We start from the raw sequence: 19,201 nt of genomic DNA, 5'->3' as shown, positions 1-19,201 counted from the left end.
GAGGGGGGGCGGCAGCTGGGGGGGGCGGTAGCTGAGGGAGGCAGGTGAGGGGGGCGGCAGCTGAGGGGGGCAGGTGGGGGGGCGGCAGATGAGGGGGGCAGGTGAGGTGGCGGCAGGGGGGGCGGCAGATGAGGGGGCGGCAGGTGAGGAGGGGTGAGGGGGGGCAGCAGGTGAGGGGAGCAGGTGAGGGGGGCAGTAGGTGAGGGGGGCGGCAGCTGAGGGGGGCAGGTGAGGGGGGGCGGCAGGTGAGGGGGCGGCAGGTGAGGGGGGCGGCAGGTGAGGGGGGAGGCAAGTGAGGGTGGGAGGCAGCAGGTGAGGGGGGCAGCAGGTGAGGGGGATGGCAGGTGAGGGGGGCAGGTGAGGGGGGTGGCAGGTGGGGGGGGCGGCAGGTAAAGGGAGGGCAGAGGTGAGGGGGGCAGCAGGTGAGGGGGGGACATGGCAGGTGAGGGCAGGTGAGGGTGGGGGGGCAGCAGGTGAGGGCAGGGGGGTGGCAGGTGAGGGTGGGGGTAGTGAGGGGGGCAGCAGGTGAAGGGAGGGCGGAAGGTGAGGGGGGATGGCAGGTGAGGGGGACAGCAGGTGAGGGGGGGCATGGCAGGTGAGGGTGGGGGGGCGGCAGGTGAGGGGGGGGCAGCAGGTGAGGGCAGGGGGGTGGCAGGTGAGGGTGGGGGGGCGGCAGGTTGAGGGTGGGGGCGGTGGGGGGGGCGGCAGGTGAGAGGGGTGGTGGTCCTGGGCATCAATGGGCCCCGCCCCCCACCCACACCACCACGCCACCAGATGATGAGCCCCAGCATGGAAACACAACTGCAGTTGATTTACAAGGTAAAGATTCCCAATTCTGGTCAAGGCTCTCGATTTAAAAGTGAACGCTTTGAACTATTAGGGCTTCCCTGGTAGCTCAGCTGGTAAAGAATCAGCCTGCAATGCAGGAGACCCTGGTTCAATCCCTGGGTCGGGAAGATCCATTGGAGAAGAGATAGGCTACCCACTCCAGTATTTTTGGGCTTCCCTTGTGGCTTAGCTGGTAAAGAATCTGCCCGCAATGCGGGAACCTGGGTTTGATCCCTGGGTTGGGAAGATCCCCTGGAGAAGAGAAAGGCTACCCACTCCACTATTCCGGCCTGGAGAATTCTATGGACTGTATAGTCCATGGGGTTGCAAAGAGTCGGACATGACTAAGCAATGTTCACTTTCACTTTTGGACTATTAAAAAAATTCATATAAAATGCGGAAAAACAGATCAAAATAAAAAGACATTAAGAATGCTTTGAATTCAGCAGTAAAAGGGAGAAGTCCTGAGGCGCACTGATGAACCTCGAGATGTCACTCGGAGTCCACACACCACTCCATCTACATGACGTGACCGGACAATCAGGGCACGAAAGAAAGACGGCTCTGGCTACACCACACGTCCAGGACAACCAAGTCACAGAGACAGAAAGGAGGCAAGTCCCAAGAAGGAGCATTTGGGCTGTGGTTTGGGGACAGTGTGTGGCTGAGGTTACTGCTTCCTGAGTCCCTCTCTCAGGACTCTACAGAAGACGAGCCCCTTCTGCCTGGGGCAGGCAGACACTCATCACAGAACTGGTCCTGCCTTTGACTTCCTGGTGGCAGGAAGGTGTTCCTTCCCTGTATGTCAGTGAGATTCCAACGTCAGAGCCTGGTCCCCTCTGCGGAGCAGGACCACGGGCTGTCTGCAGAAGCAGCATCTTCCCAAATACAAGAGGCCCAGCTGGGCTCTGGCCTGAGCCCGCCAGACGTCCTGTCGCCACACAGAAGCCATGTGCAATGAGAACACATGGGCGACAGGCCCTGCTGGCTGAGGGGATGGCATGCAGATCACGGAGCACCCGGGGCCCTCAGCACCGCCCACCCCCGTCCCCTCCGCTCTGCCAAGGGCTGGAACACAGCCTCCCTGGAGGAGCAGAAAGTCCAGAAGCAGACCTGACAATGTCTGGTGACTTTCTTGTGTGCCCGAGGGCCGCAAGTAGGCAAAGGAAGAAAACCACACCCACCTGCCAGCCATTGACAATCTTCTGGTTGAAAATCCCAAACTCATAGCGGATCCCATAGCCGTACGCCGCCAGGCCCAGGGTGGCCATCGAGTCAAGGAAGCAGGCTGGAAGTCCAAACACAGGGACAGTCAGCAGATCCGAGGCCTCTGAGCCCAGGCCTGGACACCGAGGCAAGCAGACACCCCGTGTTGGGGGGAAGCCCCCAGGGTGGCAGGCAGTAGCTCCGTGGGGACCTGTTGGCCTCAGGTCTCATGAAAAGGAAAGGCTAAGGCTGCTGAGCCACCGCTGAGGCTCTTTTGCCTAAGAGCCTATGGCCAAGACAGCATCAAATGGGGACTACTTGGGGGCGTGGGAAGGGGGACGAACACAAAGGACACGGCCAAACTCGGCCCATCTCCACACACCGTCCCCGCCCTCAAGTGGGGTGCACAGGGCCTTTCCCCGGATGCGGGGCAGACCCAGCCCAGGGTGAAGATCTGTGGGATGTTTCATCTGCCAGAAACATGCTGCACTTATAACGTCTGCAGAATTTAACTTGAATTTAATTTAATTTAATTTAATTTAACTTGAATTCTGAAAGCATAAACACACACACACGCACACAGCAATGTTAGGGCATTTGCTCCCTTCACAGGAGGACGCCTCTCAGAAGGGGCAGGCGGGGCCATCGCATGGTACTATAAACTCTGAGGCCCCACACACTCCAGGGAGGCACAGAATCGATCCTCTCTGCTCCAGAAGCTCCGGGCCCAAGAGCCCAGCAGGACACAGCGTGATCCAGTTTCACTGGGGCTGCTGCTTCCGCTTCTGAGTTCTTAACCCAGCTCCTTCGCCCCATAAAGGCCTGCAAAAATAATTAAAACAGGCGGGGGAAAAAATACCCCAAACTAAAAAACACCAAACTGAGGCTGCTCTCCAATTGGGTGAGAAAGGAGCGACAGCTCCGAGAGGAAGAGCTCTGCCTCTTCGGGGCAGTCAGCTCACTGCAGTAAGGCAGGAGCAGGTGCTTTAAGTTGGGCTATGTTCGTAAATGTGTGTGTGATTCTATCCCTGTTCTCCTCCCAATCAGGAAGGTGGTAGGTATGTCGGAAACCTCTCTCTGCACCAGGTCCCAGGACTGGCAAATCTGGTCTCCATAATTATGAAGCGCCCCTTGTATGAAAGAGAATAGTATAAGTTGATTTTTTTCTTCCTACTGGTGGCAAAGATTTTGACCTGGAGGATACACTGTCCCATCCACTCTGAGAGACAAATCTGCCCTGACAGGCCAGCGCTGGGAGCACAGCTGACCTTGGCCTCTCCATGTGCAAGTGAGCACACTGACCCAGTGCCATGTCAGGAAAGGCCTGTCCTGGACGGGGGCCAGGGTTACCTGCCAGCCTCCCCAAGCCTCCGTTCCCCAGGCCAGCGTCCTCTTCTATTTCCTCCAGTTCTTCCAAGTCCAGCCCCAACTGTGAACAGAAACAGAGGTAACATTTTAATAGTACTTCATATTTTCCCTCAAGTAATTGGTGGAAAGATATTTAAATCCTGTGAGCTTGTAGCAATCAGAGGTTAGAGGCTGCTTTCTTTTAGACTTGAGAACCCAACATTAAAATTTGGTGTTACGATGTGGGGAGAAGGGAATGCTCCTATCCTGCTGGTGGGAATATAAATTGGTACAGCCACTGGGAGAGTAGTATGGAGGTTTCTCAAAAAATTAAAAAGAGAACTACCATATGATCTTGCAATCCTACTCCTAGGCATATATCAGTCAGAAGAAAACTCTAACTGGAAAAGACATGTGCACCCCGATGTTTGTTGCAGCACCTTCACAACAGCCAAGACGTGGAAACAACAACCTAAATGTCCATGGAAAGATAAATGATAAAGGTGTGGAATATTACTCACCCATAAAAAAGAACGAAATAGTGCCATTTGCAGCAACACGGATGCAACTAGAGATTATCATAGCAAACAAAATAAGCCAGACAAAGATAATTACTATGTGATATTACTTGTATGTGGAAACCAAAAAACAGTGCAAATAAACTTATTTATAAAATAGGAACTCTGGCCACTTGATGCAAAGAGCTGACTCACTGGAAAAGACCCTGATGCTGGGAAAGCCTGAAGGCAGGAGGAGAAAGGGGACAACAGAGGATGAGATGGTTGGATGGCATCACCAACTCAATGGACATGAGTTTGTGCAAACTCTGGGAGACAGTGAAGGATAGAGGAGTCTGGCAAGCTGTGCAGCTTGGCCAAAGAAAAAGGAAAGAGATATCTAGTGAAATATTTACACGTGAACTATTAAGACATTTGATATTGGCTCTTAAATAACTTGGGAGTGGTGGGGCTATACAGGAAATAAGACCAGCCATGACTTGGGCTTGAAGACTAAGGAGGCCAGGTGATGATGGTGTGTGAAGACATTCATCACAGCAGATAATTTCCATGTATGTTTTAACTTCCCTGTAATTTTAAGTGTGTCCTTGATGGCACACTCAGGAGAGAGTGGCTTCTTATGAATTTCTAGTTTTTAGCGGAACCCGCTCTGGAACTGGAGCCTGGGGTGAGGCAGCAGTGGGATGTTTTTTTCTTTTTTTAAACATATTTTTAGAAGTCTTTATTGAACATGTTACAATATTGCTTCTGTGTTATGGTTTTTTGGCCGTGAGGCATGTGGGCTCTTAGCTCCCGGTACCTCCTGTTTTGGAAGGTCAAGTGTTAACCTGTGGACCACCAGGGAAGTCTCGCATGTTTTATTTTCACACTGCACTTTAACTGCGGAGCCTGGGGAGGAGGCCGTCCAGCCCTGCACCATCGACAGTCCAGCTCACAGCCTCTGGTACCCACGTCCTGCCTGAAAGGCAGGCACTGCTAACATGTGCCTGAGATTCTCAAGTTCCGTCATCATGGAAACCTTCCCAACACAAGCTTAACTAAAAGCTAAACAGCAAGTGAAATAGCATTTTAGGGGGAAAAAATGTACAATGTTTAAAAAGACACATGCCTCTCTGTATTTGCTATTGCTTGTATTAGTCGTTCAGTCACGTCCCATTCTTTGCAACTCCATAGACTATAGCCCACCAGGCCCCTCTGTCCACAGAAGCTCTAATACTTTGGCCACCTGATGCAAAGAGTCAACTCATTGGAAAAGACCCTGATGCTGGGAAAGATTGAGGGCAGGAGGAAAAGGGGACGACAGAGGATGAGATGATTGGATGCCATCACCAACTCAATGAACGTGAGTTTGAGTGAGCTCCGGGAGTTGGTAATGGACACGGAAGCCTGGCGTGCTGCCGCCCATGGAGTCGCAAAGAGTCGTTAATAACTCAGCGACTGAATGACAACAATTCCGAGTAGGAGAGAAGGGCAATTTTACAAGCAGGTGCAGGACAAGTGTCTTTAGGGTGGGAGAGGGGAGCTGGAGGTGGGCCATCAGCTTAATAAAGTAAAGAGAAATGGAACTATATCAGGATTTCTGCCACGTGGGGTGGGCATGTGACACGCAATGGTCGAGAAGCTTCGAGTTTCGGCATCACAACCTGCCCCCATCCCTGCCATCCGGGCATTAGCTCCCATCCAGTCCTCACTTTCTCTCCTTGAGAAGGCACGTCACCCACCACCCATCCCCCCCACGCCCGAGCGGTCAGTCCCAGATGGCAGCACTCGCCTCCGCAGGGCTGAATTAAGGCTCGGTGCCCACAGGAGACCACCCCAGCAGCCCGGCCCAAGGACCACACCTGATAGATGGCTTCATCGCAGGCATTCTGGAGGCCCAGGTTCACCATCGTGTTCTGTAGGGTGCGGCCCATGTAGAATTCCAGGGACAGATAGTAGATGCGCTGAGGGAGCAAAAGGAGGCATCTGAAACAGCTGGTTCCGCCCCATGTACGTTCAGATCCCAGTGCAGAGCGGACCTTCTGAGAGGCTGCACTCAGCCAACACTGCGCTTACCCGTACCCCTAAAATGGGCTCCCTCCCTTCAGCCTTGGCCAACCTCACCTTTCCAGGGGCTGCCCCCCAGGGAGGGTCCTTCAAAAGCAGACTCTGTGCACTGCCCTTCTGGAGTCCCCAAGGGACAAAAAGGAACCCCCCCCCTGAGGGCAGGGAGGTGGGGCAGGGCGGTGGTGGGGAATCGACCCCCAGGCCAGAAGGAGCCCTGTCGGCACTTGGCAGGGGTGAGCCAGCCCTGCAGGGTAAACAGCTCCTGACACCTGCACTGGGCACTCAGTGCCAACGGCATGGTCAACACAATGGGACAGACGGATGGACACGTCTGCCTATTTCCATCTGCTGCCTATTTGCTGGCTTTGGGGATAAACTTCTGTATAAAAGAAGAGACGACCACCAACACTCGCTAGGGATCATGCAGAATTCCAACGCTTCCCACGCCTGGGGCTGTCTGCCCCCTGCAACCACCCAATGGGCCATGGAAGGCAGCGGCAGAGTCGAGATCCGGCCCACAGAGTCCTGCTCCTACACGGGACCTCCATGCTGCTTCCAGCCATCCAGAGTAAGGCCTTGGGGGGACTTCCCTGGTGGTCCAGTGGTTAAGGCTCCACGCTCCCAATGCAGGGGGCCTGGGTTTGATCCCTGGTGGGAACCAGACCTGACAGGCCACAACTAAAGATCCTGAATGCCACCACTAAGACCCAGTGGAGCCAAATAAAGAAATGTATTTTTTAAAAATATAATTTAAGAAAACTTTCCATACATATCAAATCTACAAATCGAAAGAACATGTATGCATACCAAAAAAAAGTACAGATTTCAGTCTCAGATAGCCTTTCTTCCACATTTTTTTTATCATATGAATGCCTGGCTTCAAAATTCCCATCCCTGTTTCAGTGTCGTTTAAGTCACAGACTCATCACAGTGTTACAAGCTTCTCTCCACCCACCACGGCTGTCACTGCTGCTCACGGCCCATTGCCTCTTCCTGACCTTTCATCGTCCTGGATGGTATTTACCCTACACTTGAGCTGATTTATTAGTTTATGGGGTTCCCATGGGGCTTGGTAACCAACGGGCAAACACACCGAGATGACAGTGCCTAGCTGTCTGAGCGAGTGAACATTCCCTTCTCCCAGGCACACACAAGGGGCATTTTCCCCCACCGGCCTCCTTCTGGGGTTCTCCCGAGAGGTTTTATAAGTTGGCAGGTCAGGGATATGGTTGAGATGTTTTCTTTTTGCCTGCAACTATTCATACAAATATGTATTTTAAAAGTTGTAGTTTGATCTTTCCAACTTTTAACTAGCACCAGGAAAATAGCTTGATTCTCTCTTTTCCTAAGAGATGGGTGCTGAGGCATAAAATGTTGTAATCAGCCTTAAAATCTTTGACTCTCTTTCACTTTCCTCCCAAGTTGAACACGGGTGTCCAGGGTTCAGCAGTGTACTTAGTTCTGCACAGAGGCCCGGGAGAGTCTCCTATGGCTCCCTGCACAAGACGACAGCAGGGACAGCCATGGCACTGGGGACCCCCAAGCACTGTCCCCACTCAGAAGGGACGGAGCAGGGTCAGCCCTGTGCCAGGCACCTCTGTAGGCCCCGCCTGGCCAGAGCTCTGGTCTCAGGGTCTGTGCCTTGTTTTCTGCTGCTGTTTTTGCCTGTGTGGGGAGTACTTTTATAACTTCACCACACATGTTGATTTTGCTTTCCCCAGTTTCCTTAAGAGAGTTTGGTGTGAAGCCATCAAAACTGAAAGTTCTTGAGAAGCTGGCCGATGACATTTGAATGATACAGACTGGGTCCCATCCTGGCTCCTTCCCGGCAGATGGGGTGACCTGGTCCCTTTATGTCCCTGAGAGCACCGTGTCCACCCTGGACTCAGCAATGCTGGGCCCCTCACCAGGCCAGATTTTTGGGGAGGGGTGTGGAACCTGTAGAACAGGGTGGTAATTCTGGAAAATACAAACAAAAACAGCTGAGGGCACAGGCATGGTCCAAGAAAAAGCCTGGGGGCTCACCTGCAAAGGGCCAATACTTGCTGGCCCCAAACTCTGCTGCTGTGGGCCCACAGCCCGCCAGGCCCAGCCCAGTGTCCCGGCACCATCTTTGTAACTCTGGACAGGGCCTCCCAGCTCAGGGGTTCTGACTGAGGACCAGATACTCATCTCCTGGAGCCTGAGAACAGCAGGGCCCCCTTAACCTTGCCACACACCTCTAGGGGGCCATCTCCAGGGCTGAACCAGGTCACTGAACCTTTTGGCTGGGTTCCTTCTTTGCAATATGGCTGTAACAAGTGTTATATGGCCTAGAGGCAGCCTTGATTTTTTTTTCTCAATTGAGTTTATTTATTACATGCAGAGCCCACCCCAACAGATAACATCACAGAAAACCATCAACAAAGCTCTTTGACAAAAACAGATGAAAACATGATCAATGAAAATATTATACAGCATATTAATCTCCTAAAGAGTCTTAGAGGGCTTCCCTGGTGGCTCAGATGGTAAAGTATCTGCCTGCAATGCGGGAAACCTAGGTTCGATCCCTGGGTTGGGAAGAGCCCCTGGAGAAGGAAATGGCAATCCACTCCAGTACTCTCGCCTGGAGAATCCCATGGATAGAGTAGCCTGGTAGGCTACAGTCCATGGGGTTGCAAAGAGTCAGACACGACAGAGCGACTTCACAAAGAGTCTCAGGAGTTAATGAACTCTATGAACATGGAGTTTAATATAAATAGATACAGCCTCATTTGTCAATCTCTCTATAGAACTGAGATTAATAATAATAGAACTGGGCTTTCTGAGATCTCCATTTACTCTCCCTCTCCTAAAAGTGTGTTTAGAGCCCTTGTTTAACAGCAAGGTCTGAACGCTCTGCAGGAAGAGGAAACAAAGAACTTTCTCAACACTCAGGGCAATGAAGCTGAGTGCAGACTGGGGCAATCCACTTCCCCGCCACCAAGAACCGGATTCTATCTGTGCCAGGAACATGCAGCCGCACAGTCTCCTGTCATCTTAACTCACCAGCTGCCCTCCCAGCACAGAGAGGCTCCTGCCAGACAGAACTGGCCCTGACATGACACAGGGACACTGATCACTGACCCAATACAGAGGTCAGCTCTGGTGGGCCCCCCCCAGCCTCTCCAAAGCCACGGAGGCCCCTTCGTGTCTGTTATCCCACTGCAAGACGAGAGCTGCTACGGAGAGGGGATGGCCCCCACTGGCCAGAGAGCTGAGGCTCACTCCTGTCCTAAGCACGTCTCCACGTCCATGCCACTGCGTCCAAGGGGCTTTTTGGAGAAAATGGCTTTCTATATAAAACCACAACTCTGCTCACATGAAGAGGAAGGGTGGTATCTACCACACGTCTTAGGGCCTAACCTACAAAGTCACACTCAGCATGTTCCTTTGGAGTCAAATCCCAAGGAATCTTGGTTTCCCCTAATTGGCAGGCTGTATCTCAATGAAGAGCACAAACTTCTTTTTTTTTTTTTTTACTTTAGGTACTATTACCTAGGATTAGAACGCAGGTATGTTTGTTCAAAGTAAATCTGCGAAATGTAAAATAGGATAAAATTACAGGATTTGAGAACCTGCAGGGATCTTAGAGATCATTTAGTTTTGCAGGGAACAGATTCACTTTGCGCTCCATGACGTCAATTTTATAGTCCTGGGCCGTCTACCTCACATGCTGCTAAGCCCTACCTATGAAGTGTCCTCTTGACCCATCCCAGAGCCAGACAGTCATGGAGGCCTCCTTGTCACTGACTGATAGCCAGAGCCTGATCAATTTATATTAAGTGATCTGGACCATGTCAAGCTCCACCTGTGACTCAGTGTTATGACTCAGTGCTGTGCACAGAGCTGTGCGTGCCTGCTAAGTCGCTTCAGTCGTGTCCGACTCTTTGCGACCCTATGGCTCCTCTGTCCATAGGATTCTCCAGGCATGAATACTGGAGTGGGTTGAAATGCCCTCCTCCAGGGAATCTTCCTGACCCAGGAATCAAACCCATGTCTCTTATGTCTCCTGCACTAGCAGGCAGGTTCTTTACCACTAGCGACACCTGGGAAGCCCGGTAAACAGAGCTACTTTCACCTTGAAGTGATGTTTCAAGGCTGAGAAAAGACACTCAGCTAAAACTGAAATTATATGTAATTCCCATTCCAGAAGATCTAGCGAAACCTTTCTGTCATCCAATCACCTTTCTAAATTTCTGTATTCATTTCTCCTGCCCTTTCGCCATATTCTAAGAACCCCCTTCTCTACAAGGTAGAAAAAGCTAACCATCTATTGCCTGCTATTTACCTGCTTCGTGTCTTAAAATGTATGGGATTCCATATGGGCTAGAGCCTGCTCTGCTTAATGAGGGGGTGGGGGTAGGGTGGGGAAGGAGGTACATCTGAAAAGATGTATAAAGTCCTCTCAGTCTTCTTACTTGTATTTCTTATCAGTGGGACAACCAACAAAGCCAAGTAAGATCTTCAGGTGACAACACTGTGATGGTGTGAACACCCGAAGTTTTTTCTAAGTGCTCTGCTAGTATAAGGGAGTCTCCCTGGTTTTTTTCCAATCACATATTTGAGTTTGTAGAGGGAAAGTGTTGGTTATCAAGTCTAAAACTTACTTTCAACTGGTTCACAGAAAAAAAAATTGTATTTATAAAGAGAGAAGGATATAACAAACAAGTTAAAAATGGGGAATTCGGATAAAGAACATATGGGAATTCTTACATCATTCTTGCAACTTTTGAAAGTCTGGAATCATGCAAAATAAACATTTAAAAAATCATCAAGGATTTCTCTGGCTGTCCAGTGATGAAGACTCTGCCTTCCCAATGTAGGGCACAAATGTTTGATCCCTGGTGGGGGGGGACTAACATCCCATATGTCATGTGATGCAGACAAAAAATAAAATTTAAAAAATCATCTACAAAGGGCTGGGATACAGAAGTGAGATGGGTTACGAAATTTCATAAAGATACAAAGGGCCTGCCATCTACAGCAGCTTGGATAAGTCAGGGCTCCTCAGAGAAAGAGAATCTCCAGGACATACACACAGATTTATTTAAGGAGCTGGGTCACGTAATCACAGAGGTTCAAGACCAAAATCTGGAGAGGTGAGGCATGGAGGAGTGGCATCTGGACTCCAAATGGGGTGTCCGTCTTTGCTCTGTTCAGGCCTTCAACTGAATAGAGGCCCACCTACGTTACAGAAGACACTACTTTCCTCAAAATCCACTGACTAAACATTACTCTCATGTTTAGTCAGAAAACACCTTCAAACAAACATCCACATTAATATCGGACCAAATATCTGGGCTCCATAGCCCAGCCAAGCTGACACAGAAAATGAACCATCACAGCCTAAAGGAGCAGAGGTTAGGCTGTCTTCTATGAGAAACTGGCACACACGCAGAGTTTCCCCATCTCATAGACAGTGGCTTCACCCAACCTTCCACTCGGCAAGCTGTCAGGGTAATCAGCAACACGAACCAGCTGCCCCTCCCCAGCTTCTGGCCACAGAAAGTAATTCTGAGCTCTCTGCTATCAGGGAGGCTTGTCCACGGGATACAAGATCAAGTTCACACAGATGAGTGCAAACACATCAGAACACCACAGCCACAACCAGAACCACAGAGTGCAAACACAGCAAACACGTCAGAACCGCTGCCTGGGTCAAAAAGATCCCGGTGCTGGTCCCACTCCTGCCTTATTAGAACAGAAGTTCAGAAGTGGGGGTTGTGGGCAGCCAAGGGTATAAAACACTGCTCCAAATTATCTTCCTTCAATACCAAATCCAGTAAAACCATAAGACTGACTGTATTATTTATGATTATCTTACTAGAAATATTTAAGATAGGAGCTTGGGCCCAGTGGTAGAGCTTCTTTTCTTAGTCTACCACGATGGTTCTGCCAAGAGCTCATGGAGAAGAGCCATGGTAAACTGACCAGTCCATCCACTGCAGGGGTGCCATCGGGCCAGCTGTCCACCTTGTACAACGTCTGCTCTAGAGATCCACGGAAGCAATCTCTCACCTGCCATTCTAGAATCTCTAGTAGAGACTGAGGACTCCCATAACTGCACATGACCTGCCATGTGCTCTGTTGCCAGAACTTAGGTTGGCATTTTGTGTCCTGACTTTACACCTAAACTTAACCCACTTTCCTACCCTTACTGTCTTTTGCCCCAACTTTCTCTTTGAGGTTTTCTATGAAGTTGAGCCTTTTGTATTGATTGTATCTTTTTAAAAAAAAATTATTTACTTGTTATTCTTGGCTGTGCTGGGTCTTTTTTGTTGTGGTGCTCAGGCTTCTCACTGCAGAGCACATTGCTCTGCGCATTGCAGAGGTTCTCACTGCTTCTCTTGTAGAGCACAGGCTTTAGGGGCCTTGGGCTTCAGCAGTTGCTGCACACGAGCTCAGCAGCTGTGGTACATGGGCTTAGCTGCTCAGAGGCATGTGAAATCTTCCTAGACCAGGGATCAAATCTGTGTCCCTTGCACTGGGAGGCAAATTCTTAACCACTGGACTGCCAGGGAAGCCCATGTCATGTCTTCCTCAAGCATTCGCAAATTCTTTTTGGACTGAATGTCGATGTAAAATGGAAACATTTTACCAGCAAACACAAAACTATGATGTTTTAGAAAGGAAAGGGACTCAGAAATGGATTACCTAGCTTGACCTTCCTCATCTTAAAGATGAAAAAAACTAAGAAAGAAATCTACCCCAGCCCAAGGTGGAACAATCTGAGTGGTAAAGCCAGGTCTTGAGGGGCTTGGATCTGTGTGATCCATCCTTTACCACCCAGCTCCTCTCCGTTCTCGAGTCTGGAGTGGAGTCCTGACCTCCCCATCTCCTCAGTCTCCTGGAGCCGCTTTAGAATTAAGCGCTGAGTCCTGCCAAGTGCAGACCTCTTAATTTTAGCCAGATATTTTGACTTGCTGCCTTGCCAGGCAGCTTACTTGAAAACTCTTCCTCTGAGCACTGAGCTTCAATTGTTTCTACTATTACCAAAAATAGAATGCTTGAAAGAGTTATGAAACAATAGGTGCAGCATGGCACTGCACTATTTTGTGTAATAAAAACAAGTGTCTCTACCTGCCCAGAAAAACAGATGCGGAACACAAGACGTCTGTAGCATTTACATTGTTATCACTAGGTGGCGAGATTACAGTTAATGTATCCTTTTGGCTTATCTGTGTTTTCAAATTTTTGTCTCCAATAACCACAAGGACCTGGATAACTGTTTTTAAGTAAATAAAAATATTAAATAAAAGCAGTCTGATTATTGTTTAGATCGTCAGGCTGCCAAAGTCTGAAGTAATGATACAGATCCTTGAGGCCGTGCTTAGGGTGGGGGTGTGGCTCTGCAGGATTATTTCTGGGAGCCCTCACACCTTCCCTCATGCTCTGATCCTCCCAGCATCAGAGGTGTAGCAGTGACAAGCTACATCTCTGCCTGCACACTCAAGGGCATTTCCCTGCAGCTGAACCAGAAAGTACCACAGCACCGTAGGGACCCGTTAAGAGTCTTTATTCTATGTTTAGATCCGTAAAAGACTGGTGATGGGCTCAGGGATTGCAGAAATAACCTTTCCTGAACACGATTAAATTCCTCTAACAAAACAGGGTTTCTTGTCCTTTCCAACAGGGTTTCTTGTCCTCTCCAACAGGGCTCCCTAACCTCCGAGATCTAATGCCTGAGGGTCTGAGGTGGAGCTAATGTAATAATAATAGAAACAAAGTGCACAAATGTAATGTGCTTGAATCATCCAGAAACCATCCCCTCCCACCCCACCAGGGGCCGTGGAGAAACTGTCTTCCAAGAAACCAGACCCTGGTCCCTAAAAGGTTGGTGACCCCTGCTTACAAGCAAACATGTAACTTTTGCAGGAAAAGGAAATGATGAGCCTATTTTCAACATGGATCAGACAGACCGAAGCAGTTAAATTCAAAGTTTCCACTTTCAAAGGACCTTCCTATCCAGGAGAGGCAAACAACCTTCCATTTACAGGCTGTGTGGTTTCCTTAAAAGAGGAATGTTTATGCCTATGGCCACCCTAGCCATCAGTGAGGATCAGCAAACCTGTTTTGTTAGAGGAATTTAATCCTGTTCAGGAAAGGTTATTTCCGCAATCCCTGAGCCCATCATCAGTCTTTTTCAGATCTAAACATAGAATAAAGACTCTAAGGGGTCCCTTGGGTGCTGTGGTACATTCTGGTTCAGCTGCAGGGAAATGCCCTTGAGTGTGCAGGCAGAAATGTAGCTTGTCACCTGCTGTATGAATAACAATGATATTTCAAAGTGGAGCTCTGCCACCAGCAGGGAATTCTGGGGGAGCCCTGCCTCTTGGCCAGCTTCCTTGGCAAAGTCGACCCAAGCCCTTGTTGAAATAACCTGTTTTAGCCATTTGGTGTGACTTCACTGTCTTGCATACTAAACACCAAGAGGCTGGTTAGTATTCTAACAAATCTGTCTTTTATACCACTACTCTTTTAGAAAAAGGAGTGCCCCAGAAAAAGCTTGGAAAAGCAACCGATCTCAGACTTAGCAATTATAAACATTTCTTAACACCCTACAAAAACACTATCAACAAAGCAGCTGCCCAGTGCCCAGGTGTCTACTGCAAATCAAACTTTGCAAACTGGTGTCAGGTCTACAGCTGTGTCTTTCCCTCATGAGTTTTCACTCTACATTAGTATAAAACAAAGGGGACAATGCTCCATGGTTGAGAAGCAAGAAACAAAACCAAAAAAACAAACAAAACTGGCAGCAGGGGCCTGGCCAAGCCTATGACATATGCATCAGACTGAAAACTATCAATGATACTGAAGAATCATATTTACTCGGAAAGTTGTTGAAAAACTACAAGTGTTACAAATGTTGATGAATGAAACAGAAGAGCCACAAAACTGTACACTCAACATGCTTTGAAAGGTGTGCATGTATATTCAAGAACAGGAGAGGATGCAGAAAGACATACACCTGGATTCTTAACACAGTTAGTAATGGACGTGATGAACAAGTTCTCTCTTGTGCACCTTGTACTCATCTACCATAAACCTATGCTTGTATAAAATGTAAAAAGAATTAACAGTTCCTTACTGTCTGCCAACCTTCAGCTAAGAGAAGTTCTCCAGAGCAGGTGTGCGCTCCTAGAAGGCAGGGCCCATCCCTGAGGGCCTCAGTCTCAGAGGCTTCCCGGTGACCCAGCTCCACCACCGGACAGCAGGCCCCCCGCTCGGCTTCAGGCACTCAGCGTGTGGTGTGCAGGTGTAGATGAAGCTGTGTGCAGGGCCGCCTCACCCGGGTGTGTGTGTGTGTGTGTGTGTGTGTGTGTGTGTGTGCGCGCGCACGCGCGCGCCTGTGTGCAGGGCCACCTCACCCGTGTATGTGTGTGTGCAGGGCCACCTCACCCATGGGTGTGTGTGTGTGTGTGTGTGTGTGTGTGTGCACGCGCGCGCCTGTGTGCAGGGCCACCTCACCCGTGTATGTGTGTGTGCAGGGCCACCTCACCCATGGGTGTGTGTGTGTGTGTGTGTGTGTGTGTGTGCAGGACTGCCTCACCTGGGTGTGTGTGTGTGTGCAGGGCCGCCTCACCCGGGTGTACGTGTGTGTGCAGGGCCGCCTCACCCGGGTGTGCGTGTGTGTGCAGGGCCGCCTCACCTGTGCGTGTGTGTGTGTGTGTGTGTGTCTTCACCCCAGCGGTCTTCTCACCAGAGATCTCTCCTCACCCAGGGGTCCCCTCTTACCCAGGGCAAGGGGTGGGGGCGGTCTCCCCCCATCTCAAGGGTGGTCCATCCCTCCTCACTGGGGTCTCTCCTCACCCGGGGTGGGAGCGGTCTCTTCTCCCCAGAGGTCCTTCTCCACCCTGAGTCTCTCACCATCCCAGGGATCTCTCCTTACCCAGGGGTCTCTCCTCACCTGGGGGTGCGGGGTTTCTCCCCATCTCAGGGGGGGTTCCCTCCTCACCTGGGGGTCTCTCCCCACCCCGGAGGTCCCTCCCCACCGAGGTCTCTCTCCACCCGGGACAGACATAAAGACAGAGATTCGCTCAGTCATGCCCGACTCTCTGCGACCCCGCGTACCCCAGCCCGCCAGGCTCGTGTGTCCATGGGATTCTCCAGGCAGGAACACTGGACTGGGCTGCCGTGCCCTCCTCCAGAAGGTCTTCCCCACCCGGTGACCGAGCCCGCATCTCCCGCATTGCAGGCGGACGCTTCCCTGCCCGAGCCACCGGGCAGCCGTCTTCCCCCGGGCGCCCTCTTCCCCGGCGCGCCTCACCTTGGGGTCCCGCTCGTAGTAGCGCTGCTGCGTGCGAATCCAGCGGCCCACCAGGTGGTCCCGCACGGTGTGCGCCAGCGCCAGGTAGTAGTCGCGGCGCGTGGCGACATTGCGGTCCTTGACGAGCGTGAAGTGCAGGTGCCGGTTGAAGCTCTTCCGCACCTCTGCCACGTCGCCCAGCCCCGCCAGCCCGCGCACGCTGATCTGCTTCCGCCTCTCGCCGTCCGTCAGCGGCTTTGCCATCGCGCCGGCCGCCCGGGAGGACGAGGACGAGGAGGACGACGAGCAGGAGGAGGACGAGGCGAGCCGCTGGGACACACCCGCACTAGGGATGCTGCGGCTTCACTAGCTGCCAGGCCGCGCCTGCGCAGTGCGCCGCGGCGGCAAGGAGAGGAGGGGCCGCGGGCGCGACTGCGCGCCGCGCCAGGGCCGCGGGCAGGGCGGGGCCTGTTGGAGGGGGCCAGGCCGCCGGAGGGGCGGGGCCGGGCCGCCGGAGGGGCGGGGCCGGGCCGCCGGAGGGGCGGGGCCGGGCCGCCGGAGGGGCGGGGCCGGGCCGCCGGAGGGGCGGGGCCGGGCCGCCGGAGGGGCGGGGCCGGGCCGCCGGAGGGGCGGGGCCGGGCCGCCGGAGGGGCGGGGCCGGGCCGCCGGAGGGGCGGGGCCGCAGAAGGGGCGGAGTACCTACGCCTGAGTGAGGAGTACTGTTGAGTTTTTCCACGCGCAAAGCTGAGGGTGAGGTCCTGGGCTTGCGGCCCATTCCTCCCAGCATCTCTCTCCTGTCCACGCCCCGAGACGGCGTCTCCACCTGCTCCTTACCCTCTCCAAAGCCTCTCAGCTAGTTCCTACCTGAAGGTCCTGGGCTGGGACCCCCTCACTCACTCTCTGCTGCTGTGCCCCAGGGCCATCTTCCCGTCCCTGGCTTGTCTTGCTCCCGCAGCTCCTCCTCGATCCTATCTTAGCCTCTGTGATTTCTGCATCAACGGGAGTCCTGACAGGTAGGTGGAACGTGAAAAAACTGGTAGCATTCACTAAAGCTAAACAAACACCTACCTCTGACCCAGCAATACTACTCCAAAGAAAATACCCAACAGAAATGAATGCTTAAGCCGACCAAAAGGCACGTACAGAAATGCCCGTAACATTCAAATATTCGAAACAGTCCCAAACTGGAAACTACGCAAATGCCCACCAGTGCTCGGCTGCTAAATAAACTGTGGCATATTCCCACGGTTGCATAGCCCAGAGCCATGAAAACGATGGCCCACATCCAACAGCATAGAGGAACAATGCTGCGTGAGAGAAGGCAGCACTTCAGGACTCCACTCACATGAGGGTGTAGGACTGGCCAGTCTCTAGGCCTGCAGATCTAAGGCTGGTGCTGAGCCTTAGGGGTGGACACAGCTAAGTGAAGGGTGAAGGGTGTCTCCATGGCCTCTGGAAAGCTCTTAATCGCACGTGGTGTGCGATCTCCTTATGGCACACATAGGAGTCACCCGGTGTGGGTGTAGTGGTGTAGTCCTGGGGCAGGGCCAGGGCGGGGGTCACGTATGCAGCCCAGGGCCTTCCACCATCTTTCTCTTCACCTCATCCTGTTTCCTCGCCCTCCCTGCACACCCAACAGGGCTCCAGATCCTTCTCTAGGCCAGTGCCTTCCTTCCTGCCTATTCCCAAATCAGGTGCCGATAACATCAGGCCTGGTGGATTCACCTTCTCTCCTGAGCTCTCGAGGACTCTCTCTCTCTAGAGCTGGTCCTCCAAAAGGAAGTCTGGTGCCTCTAGCCATTTATTCCCAGTGTTTCTAGTCTCTTTATACTGAAAGAGAAACTCCCCAGGTCAGTAGGTGCCCAATATGCTACTGGAGATCAGTGGAGAAATAATTCCAGAAAGAATGAAGGGATGGAGCCAAAGCAAAAACAATACCAAGCTGTGGATGTGACTGGTGATAGAAGCAAGGTCCAATGCTGTAAGAGCAATATTGCATAGGAACCTGGAATGTCAGGTCCATGAATCAAGGCAAATTGGAAGTGGTCAAACAAGAGATGGCAAGAGTGAATGTCGACATTCTAGGAATCAGTGAACTGAAATGGACTGGAATGGGTGGATTTAACTCAGATGACCATTATATCTACTACTGTGGGCAGGAATCCCTCAAAAGAAATGGAGTGGCCATCATGATCAACAAAAGAGTCCTAAATGCAATACTTGCATGCAATCTCAAAAATGACAGAATGATCTCTGTTCGTTTCCAAGGCAAACCATTCAATATCACAGTGATCCAAGTCTATGCCCCAACCAGTAACGCTGAAGAAGCTGAAGTTGAATGGTTCTATGAAGACCTACAAGACCTGTTAGAACTAACACCCAAAAAAGATGTCCTTTTCATTATAGGGGACTGGAATGCAAAAGTAGGAAGTCAAGAAACACCTGGAGTAACAGGCAAATTTGGCCTTGGAATACGGAATGAAGCAGGGCAAAGACTGATAGAGTATTGCCAAGAAAATGCACTGGTCATAACAAACACCCTCTTCCAACAACACAAGAGAAGACTCTATACATGGACATCACCAGATGGTCAATACCGAAATCAGATTGATTATATATTCTTTGCAGACAAAGATGGAGAAGCTCTATACAGTCAGCAAAAACAAGACCAGGAGCTGACTGTGGCTCAGACCATGAACCCCTTATTGCCAAATTCAGACTTAAATTGAAGAAAGTAGGGAAAACCACTAGACCATTCAGGTATGACCTAAATCAAATCCCTTATGATTGTACAGTGGAAGTGAGAAATAGATTTAAGGGCCTAGATCTGATAGATAGAGTGCCTGATGAGCTATGGAATGAGGTTCGTGACACTGTACAGGAAACAGGGATCAAGACCATCCCCATAGAAAAGAAATGCAAAAAAGCAAAATGGCTGTCTGGGGAGGCCTTACAAATAGCTGTGAAAAGAAGAGAAGCGAAAAGCAAA

The 19,201-nt window shown here is 51.2% G+C and overlaps 1 protein-coding gene across 1 annotated transcript in view; it reads right to left on the bottom strand.

Annotated features, from left to right (window-relative positions):
• PYGB (glycogen phosphorylase B) overlaps positions 1-16,613 on the bottom strand; it is a 36,254-nt gene extending 19,641 nt beyond the window's left edge. Inside the window, exons 1-4 of the mRNA XM_070801084.1 lie at positions 16,234-16,613; positions 5,741-5,842; positions 3,385-3,463; positions 2,013-2,116 (exon numbers count right to left, since the gene is read on the bottom strand). Coding sequence (XP_070657185.1) covers positions 2,013-2,116; positions 3,385-3,463; positions 5,741-5,842; positions 16,234-16,476 — 528 coding nt within the window. The 5' untranslated portion in view covers positions 16,477-16,613. The remainder of the gene's footprint in view (positions 1-2,012; positions 2,117-3,384; positions 3,464-5,740; positions 5,843-16,233) is intronic.
• Between the last annotated feature and the right edge of the window lie 2,588 nt (positions 16,614-19,201).

Source organism: Bos indicus, chromosome 13, assembly GCF_029378745.1.
Source record: "Bos indicus isolate NIAB-ARS_2022 breed Sahiwal x Tharparkar chromosome 13, NIAB-ARS_B.indTharparkar_mat_pri_1.0, whole genome shotgun sequence".
In the NCBI taxonomy this organism is placed as follows: Eukaryota; Metazoa; Chordata; class Mammalia; order Artiodactyla; family Bovidae; genus Bos; species Bos indicus.
This window is presented reverse-complemented; position numbering and strand designations above follow the sequence as displayed.